We start from the raw sequence: 8,928 nt of genomic DNA on the forward strand, positions 1-8,928 counted from the left end.
AAATACGGGGTGGACCATTTAGGACAGAGATGAGGAGAAACTTCTTCACCCAGAGAGTGGTGGCTGTGTGGAATGCTCTGTCCCAGAGGGCAGTGGAGGCCCAGTCTCTGGATTCATTTAAGAAAGAGTTGGATGGAGCGCTCAAGGATTGTGGAATCAAGGGTTATGGAGATAAGGCAGGAACAGGATACTGATTAAGGATGATCAGCCATGATCATATTGAATGGTGGTGCAGGCTCAAAGGGCAGAATGGCCTACTCCTGCACCTATTGTCTATTGTCTAATTGCCTGGATGGGTGCAGCTCCAGCTCCAACTCCAGTCAAGAAGCTTGACACTATCCAGGACAAAGCAGCTGCTGAATTGGCAGCACATTTACAAACATTCAGTCACTCCACCACTGACGCTCAGTAGCAACTATGTGTACCATATACAAGATGCATTGGGGTGGCACGGTGGCTCAGTGGTTAGCACTGCTGCCTTACAGCGCCAGGGACCCAAGTTCAATTCCACCCTCTGTCTGTGTGGAGTTTGCACATTCTCCCTGTGTCTGCATGGGTTTCCTCCAGGTGCTCAGGTTTCCTCCCACAGTCTAAAGATGTACAGGTTAGGTCAACTGGCCATGTAACATTGCCCATAAGGATGTCTAGGTTAGGTGCATTAGTCAGGGGCAAATGTAGGAGGGTTGGTGTGGACTTGTTGGGCCGAAGGGCCTGTTTCCACACTGTAGGGATTTGAATTTTTTTTAAAAAGTCATCAAAGAATCTTGGACAGCACCTTTCAAGCCCATGACAACCACCATCTAGAAGAACAAGGGCAGTGGATACGTGGGAACGCTATCAGCTGCATGTTCCTCTCCCACACTTGGAAATATATATGTTCCTTTAATACAACTGGGTCAGAATCCTGGAATTCCCTCCCTACAATGGCTCAGCCTACAGCACATTGATTGTAACTGTTTCCGAAGGCAGCTCACCACCACCTTTTCAAGGGCAACTGGTGGCGCATTAAATGGTGGCGCAGCCAATGACACCCATGTCCCCAGGTAAATAAAAAAAAGGGTCTGACTTTGAATTGTCGGAGTTGCCAGTAAGCAGGACATTTGGCTCATTAGAAGAGTTTATTTTTAAACTTTTACCCAAAAGGATCTGAAATCAGTGGACCCACCAGCTTGTAAGATTGAAGCTTCCACTAAGAGGCCCAAACTGTTTGAGATTTATATCTCTCTGAAGATTACGTTGTTGTCACTGGTGCTATTATTTGTCTCTGATCAGTTATTTGCCCGTTTGAATTTCCTGGCTCTGAATCAAAGCAAGTCATTTTCCAGAAATGTACTGATACAGAATGTACTGGGATTATATTCCCAGCTCTCCTACAGAATTCATTTTAACCCAGACTGTTTCGGGATTTTTCCAGTTGCTAAATATCTACTATCTTATTTTTCTTGAGTATTTCTCTGCACTGCCTATCCCTCTGGTATTTAAGTCACAGTTTGATGTCTTGTAATATGCACCCAGAATTGTAGCATTACTTTTCTAAATGTAATTCAATGTACATGGAGTTTATGTTCTTTCAGTTCCCTGGAACATTTTTATGTCCAGTGACAGAATCATGGACTAACAATGTCACTCCATCTGTTTTTTCGCTTCGATTTCTACTGAACATGTTCAAACCGGGAATGTAAAACTCCTTGCACCGTATCTGCAGTAGTTATGTATCACGTCACTCAACAGATATTAATGCTTCTAACTCAGCTATTTTGTTAAGATTAATTTGTACATTTGATTGTGACTCCAGTTTCTGTTACTTGGTCTCAACTTGAAGACACTGACCCCACTACTGTCACTGGCAAGACTCCTAATTGTTCTTATGAAGGTCTCAGGCTGCTTCCTTGACTATAACTGAGTTGCTTCCTTTGCCATTTCAGAGGCCGGTTAAGAGTCAACCATGTTGCTGTGGGTCTGGAGTCACAAATTAGCCAGAATCAGTAAGGAATTGCAGATTTACTTCCCTAAAGAACATTAGTGAATCAAATACCATTTAAAACATTCAGTTGTGTGTATGGGCACCGCTTGCTGGGCCAGCATTTATTGCCCTTTCCTAATTGCCTCTTGAACAGGTTGGCTACATCAGGCCGTTTGAGAGGAGGGCGGCACATTGTTGTGGGTCAGACCGGGTATGTCACATTTTGTTCCTGAAATTTTATTAGTGAACTGAGTGGATTCTTGCAGCGACTATAAGCAGCTGTAATTCCAAATTTTCATTGATTCAAATTTCACCATCTGCCAAGGTGGGATTTGTACGCATTGTCCTTAGAATATTCCATTATCTCAATCTCTGTGTCACAAATCTAGTGACCACACCATCGCACCATTGTCTTGCCAGTCTGGAATCTAATGGTTTAGTCATGCTAATTTTTTTGAAATTCCAGATGTGTTTCAGTAATTGCATTTAGATTTTTAAATCGCTATGTTGGGATTTAAATTGATATCTTTTGGGTCATTAGTCCAGCTACTGGGATAGCTAATTCAGTAGAATCATCACTGTTTTATGTTATCGCCAAAAATATTGCACTGACAAATTGCTTGTGATTAATGATTTGTTCGTATTTTCAAAGCGCAAACAGCATGAAACCTTCCAGAAAGTCACTCCACAGTGCCACCTACTTAGCAGTGTCTGAAATCACACCATACTGGCCAGAAAGTTCCCTCAGGATAGAAAATTGTAATTTGCTTCAGTATTAAGTGTTGGCATAGAAACATTGTGCAGAAAGTTCTGATAACAGGAAGTTGGACAGGAAGAATGCATATACATATATTTTCTAATGAACACACAAATCAAAGGGTTTTTTTGGCGTAGTCATGTTTTTCAGATAGTAACTATGCAACATTATACAAGAGGGAGAATTAAATCTGGTGAACGTTTTAATTGACTTGAACATGAATGCCATACTTTTGCATTTTTAAATTGATGTATTGTGTTCCACTTTTCTATTAGTTCAGGCATGTATCATGGAGGATATGCAATTTTTTTCCACATTTCAGCTTAAGAAATTATCATGAAAGCCCATCAAATAAAATTCAACATGCATCAGATGTGAACAGGAAAACTTTGAAATACTCTTCTGCTCCCTCTTTCAAAAGAATATGAGAAAATATTTTCTGTTCTGCAACTGCCCTCAAGTGCTATGAATGCAGAAGGGAGAATGTTGCTTTCTGCACTATCTGTCACTCTGCATTCCTGATTCCTGTTTCACCCATTTGAGATAATACAATGTGACTTCAGTTGCTTCTTCATTACGCCTTTTAAGTCTGTACAACTGTTAATGTGATGTTGTGAACTGTAATAACCTGTTTTAGTATAATATTTCAAATGAGAATGCGACAACTGCTAAGTGATTTTAAAAAATGGAAAACTACTGAAAATTTGTTTGAAATTATGGAATAATTTGGCAGTCGTGGCTAGTTTGGACAGGGCAGCTGGTGGAAAGTACAGCCAGATGGGGAGGTAATGATAAGGTTCAGGATGTCTGCATCTGAAAGCCAGCTTTCAGCCAAAGCCATGTTGTCAACGCAGTGATTCAGAGAGACACAAACTGCAGATGCCATATCCAATTGTATAGGAACATAGCAACAAAAGAGACTATTCCATCCATCAAGCATGCCCTAATATTCAGTGATCAATACTTCAACACCTTTCACTCACTCTATCCCTGTAAGCCTGTATGCCACAGTTAATCAGCAATCCATCACTGTCCCGCTTAAACGTGCTCAAAGACTGAGCTTTCGCAGCCTACTGTGGTAGAGAGTGCCTAAGGTTCGCAGCTGTCTGAGTAAATGCATTTCTCCTCATCTCCGACTCAAGTGGAAGCCCCCCCCCCACCTTAATTCTTCAGTTGTGTCCCTTAGCTTTCAACTCCCCAAAGAGGGTAACCATCTTATCTGCAAAATGCCATGACTTCCTCTTTAAATATGTTATAGTTATCAATGTGATTCTTCAAAACTCTAGCAGGCCCCATTTTCCCAACCTCCCTTCATAGAACTGTGCTGTCAAATCTTCATTTGACTCCCTCTGTGACAATAATATTTTTGCTGAGCTAAGGAGCACAAAAACTGCACATAGTTCTCCAGGTGCTGCCTAACCAATTTTCCATTAAATTGAAGCAAGACATCACTATTGCTGTCCTCAAATCCTCTTGCATTAAAGGCTGAGGTTCCGTGACCTTTCCTCATTGCTTGCTGCACTTGCTTTCAGTGACTAATCCACAAGGATACCTAGATCCGTTTGCACATTCACACTGTCCAACTTCATGCTATTTCAGGAAAACTCTGCACATCTGTTTTTCCCCAAAGTGGTTAACCTCACATGGCGAGCAGGTACTCCACAGCTAAAGAAAAAGTGATCAGTGAGTTGCTGGAATCGGTGACTGAAATGTGACACATTTCTTGGGAAGGCCATCGAACAGGAGGCTTGGGCATTTTAGCATTGCAGTTAATGAGCATAAAACAATGGGTGCTGAGATGGTCCCTTTGGATAAGACTGAGAGAAGCACAGAGAGGCACAAAGGTTATCAAAGCAGGAATTTAATCCTTCAATCTCAGCAAAAATGTAGGGAGGCAGAAGAAGTGTGATGGTTTTGTAGTTATTGGTGCAAAGTATCTGACATTGAAAAGTCAGTGCTAGAGTTGGATAAAATTGTTATATTGGCAGCAGAGACGGGCAGTTGGAGCTTTGTCGAACCTTTGTTCTGGTTTGGAGACAGTTATGGAGAGTGATCACTTATATTCCTTTTTTTGATTTTCTCTTTACAGTTTCAGTTAGTTCCTCAGATTAAAAATGGATTTAAAGTAGGCATGAGGTTGGAAGGGATTGACCCACGGCACCCCTCCATGTTCTGTGTGTTGTCAGTGGCAGAGGTAAGAAATATATGGGAAATGTGTTTGCATTGATTTTTAATTAGGTATTTATTTCCTGCAATAAAAACAAAAACTGTTGGAAACATTCAGGTCGTATCGTTTAAGGTCTGTGAAAGTCCATGGTCCTGAAATTTCCAATTTTTTTTTCTGTCTAGATTTTTCTGTTTTTACTTCAGAATTCCAGAGTTTGTATTGATTTTTTGTGTGTTTAGGCTTGACATTGGCACTTCATATTCAATCCCCTTACTCAAGAAAGCTTATTATAGCATTAGAAGCATTCGGAGAAGCTATGCAAAACTGATTTCTACAGTGTAGAGGTTACCTTAGGATGACATGTTGGACAGGCTGAGCCTGTACTCACTGGAGTTGACAAGAACAAGAGGTGATCTAATTGAAACAGAAAGGATGCTGTGATGAATTGACGGGGTCAAAACTGAAAGGATATATCCCTTTATCGGAGAGACTGGAACGAGAGGACTCAGTTTTAAAAATAAGGTGCTCTCATTTAAAACAGAGATGAGGATTTTTGTTTATTTCTGAGGGTCTTGGGTTATGAAATTCTCTTCCACAGAGAGCTGTTCAGTATTTTTAAGTCTGGATGAGGAAGATTCTTTATTGACCAGGGTGTTCAAGTGTATCGGGGGTAGACAGAAAAGTGTAGTTGAAGCTACAATCAGATGAGTTATCAGAATGAATGGTAATGTAGGTCCTAGGGAGTCAAATGATCTACTACTCTTAATTCATATGCTTGTATCTGTCTAGCATAATTTGCAGAGAGACCATGAGACTGCGTTGTTTAACGTCATTGTTGAGGAGGTTTGCTAGGTTGATTCTGGAATTGATAGGGTTGGCTTACGAGTAGAGATTGTGACTAGGACTATATTCATTGAAATTTAGAAACATGAGGAAGCACCTTACAGAAACAAATAAAATTGTGAAGGGACTAAATAACATCGAAGCAAAGGAAGTTTTTTCTACTGGGGGGTGAAACTAGTACTAGGGAACATAGCCTCAAAATAAGGAGGCAGGAAGGAGGCTGGAAGAACACAGCAAGCCAGGCAGCATCAGGGGGTGGAGAAGTCGACATTTCGGGTGTAACCCATCTTCAGGGTTGAGGGTGGGTGTAGTGGGAGCTACAGATAAAGGGGGTGGCGGGAGCAGGGTAGTGAAGTGGGGATAGGTGAAGACAGATAGAGGGTATGACCTGGTTGTTGAAGAAGGGAGAGGGAGGTGTCTGAGATGGACCAAGGGAATTTGAGGGCAGGCTGGAAGTTGTGGGCGAAGTTGATGAACTGCTCCAGTTCAGCCTGGGTGCAGGACGCTGCACCGATGCAGTCATCGATGTAACAGCGGAAGTTTTGGGGTACAATGCCTGTGTAGGCACTGAAGAGGGACTGTTCGATATAGCCGACAAAAAGGCAGGCATAGCTGGGGTCCATCTGGGTGCCTGTGACCACCCCCTGTATTTAGAATTAAGGAGGAACAGATTCAGGACTGAGTTAAGGAGGAACTTCTTAACCCGAAGGGTTGTTTATCTGTGAAAAGATCAGCCATGATCTTAACAAATGGCAGAGCAGTCTCGATGGGCTCAATGGCCTACTCCTGCCCCTATTCCTATGTTCTTAAGCTTGCTATTTGTACATGAAAGCAAAAGACAGAAAAAAAGGCCAACTGATGTAGACCGCAATAAACTCCAGTCACTATCTGTCGGGAGATCTGTGCAACGGTAGGGTTAATGAACAAAAGAATCTGTATGCTACCAATTTGCATTTGCATACAAGGCTTTGAGTAATCATTTAGTAGAGTGTTTAAAGGAAAATCAGATGACAAAAACTCTGCATTGTGCTCCTCCAAATGTTCTCTCCTTCAAGCTCCATGCCATCTTCCCAGCCCATTATTTAACTCACAGCAGAATAAGTGGAATATCTGCCCTAGTTATTAGCCAATTTTATTTTAATGTTTACAGTATTTAAAATATATTTATGATAATATTTTAAATATCATTGCAATAATATGTAGCCACTGCAAGCTCATAACTGAGCAATTCACAGTTATAAACTACTAAATGATTCCTTCTACTTAAAATAAACGTGTAACATAATATTTGCTAAAGTCAGAAGTCACTCCAAACCAGGTTATAGTCCAACCGGTTTATTTAAAAAAAAATTAAGCTTCACCTGACGAAGGACCAGTGTTTCAAAAACTTGTGATTTTAAATAAACCTGTTGGATTATAACCTGATGTCATCTGACTTCTGTCCATCCCAGTCCAACACAGGCATTTCCACATTGTGGGTAATATGTGCGAAACATTGGTGCCTCTTAACAAATTGTTGCTGCAGTATTGTTGAAAATAACTTGAGTTTGATGATTTCCTCCTGTCAGGTATGTGGTGTCCGGCTGAGGCTCCATTTCGATGGATATTCGGAGTGTTTTGATTTCTGGACGAACATTGATTCACCTGATATCCATCCAGTAGGATGGTGTGAGAAGACCAATCGCAAATTGCATCTTCCTAAAGGTCTGAAAATTAAGGATTAATATTTATCAGAAAATCCATGCGAGTGCACAATGTAAAACGTGCATCTATCACATTTGAAAACGAAACTAACTTTGTCTTAATGACAGCTGCCTTGTAGCAATTGCTTGTGTGCCAGGAATCATCTTGTTTATTGAAGTTACAAAGCCAAATTCAGCTCACAGCGGAATATGTGGAATATCTGCCCTAGTTATTATTTTAATTTTATTTTAATGTTTACAATATTTAAAATAAATTTATGATAGGTAATATTTAAAATATTACTTATCATAATGTGTCGCGTTATCCTATGCAACAATAAAATTAGTTTGGTCAGATCCTAAACTGGCTGAATGGTATTCTATTTAAATTTGGAACTTCTGTGGAGAAAATTTGTGCTGTACAGTGTGTTCTGATATAATGTGGTAGCTTCCTTCCTGTGCGATCCTGCGTTATAAGAAAATCACGTAATAGCAGCACCATTTAAACCAATGAGACCAGAATCGTAGTATAGCCAATACAGGTCAGGAAAGTTCATCTTCTACAAATAATGGTCTAAATTCTGCAAGCGCGTTATAGCCAATTTGCGTTGAAGAAACGCACATTGTGGCAGAACTGAGTGTTCTATTTTGTTTTGTGATGATTTGAAGTAAACGTATGATGTAATCAAGTTGCTCTGTTTCAACTTTGCCATGAGAGTTAGTTTTCTGACTTCCTTTCTAGGTTATAAGGAAGAGGAGTTTAACTGGACAAGCTACCTGAAGGCATGTAAGGGCCAACCAACTCCAAGGAATCTCTTCAAAGTTCAGAATGCAGTAAGTATCTTTTATGTAAAAGCACAATTATGTATTCTTTATTCTTTGTTTACTTTTCATTTCATAACATCGATTTTTTTTTTATGTTTACATTTAAATAAATTGAGATCTTAGTAACAGAATGTAGAGCTTAACACACGTAAGAATTCCAAGCAGAGAGCTTACAGGACTCAGATTTCAATTTGTCAGTTTATCCCAGGTGACATAGCACTGATCCTGACAAAGTCTCTGAACTAATCTCATTTTAAATTCTTTCGGTGAAAATTGGTTGCCTCTTCTGACTGTGCTGGGGAACTGGTGACTGCATTTGGATGTCTGAGCCAGTTTCAAAAGGGACTTGATGAAAGAAAACGTTTCTATCTATTTGCAGGAATGAATCTGCAGCAGTGGGTGAATATGACATTGGTTCCATTGCACTGTATGCTCTGAGATCGAAATATTTGAAAACAGTGTCCCTCTCCTAACAAATGTCTATAATCGTTGTTTTCCAGTTTTCTTAGCTGCCAGCCTGAAATATGCCACGTATTTAATTCCATCTTTACTGAAATGCACTCAGTTATATTTGAACAGAAATGTCGTTAGAACATGGATTTGGGAAGTTGGAATCCAGAATAGTACAATGATTATATTCGAGAATAAGCCCTTCTTCAGGAATGAGGAAAGTTTGTCCAGCAGGCTAAGA

At 40.2% G+C, this 8,928-nt stretch overlaps 1 protein-coding gene across 18 annotated transcripts in view; it reads left to right on the forward strand.

The window, feature by feature from the left end:
* LOC122549360 (lethal(3)malignant brain tumor-like protein 4) overlaps nt 1-8,928 on the forward strand; it is a 300,541-nt gene that overhangs the window by 95,557 nt on the left and 196,056 nt on the right. For 17 of the 18 annotated variants that reach the window (XM_043689041.1, XM_043689042.1, XM_043689039.1 and 14 more), the window contains 3 exons: nt 4,810-4,914; nt 7,299-7,434; nt 8,155-8,246. In XM_043689041.1, coding sequence (XP_043544976.1) covers nt 4,810-4,914; nt 7,299-7,434; nt 8,155-8,246 — 333 coding nt within the window. The remainder of the gene's footprint in view (nt 1-4,809; nt 4,915-7,298; nt 7,435-8,154; nt 8,247-8,928) is intronic. The other variant, XM_043689043.1, reaches the window with a different exon arrangement.

Source organism: Chiloscyllium plagiosum, chromosome 4 (assembly GCF_004010195.1).
Source record: "Chiloscyllium plagiosum isolate BGI_BamShark_2017 chromosome 4, ASM401019v2, whole genome shotgun sequence".
Taxonomy (NCBI): domain Eukaryota; kingdom Metazoa; phylum Chordata; class Chondrichthyes; order Orectolobiformes; family Hemiscylliidae; genus Chiloscyllium; species Chiloscyllium plagiosum.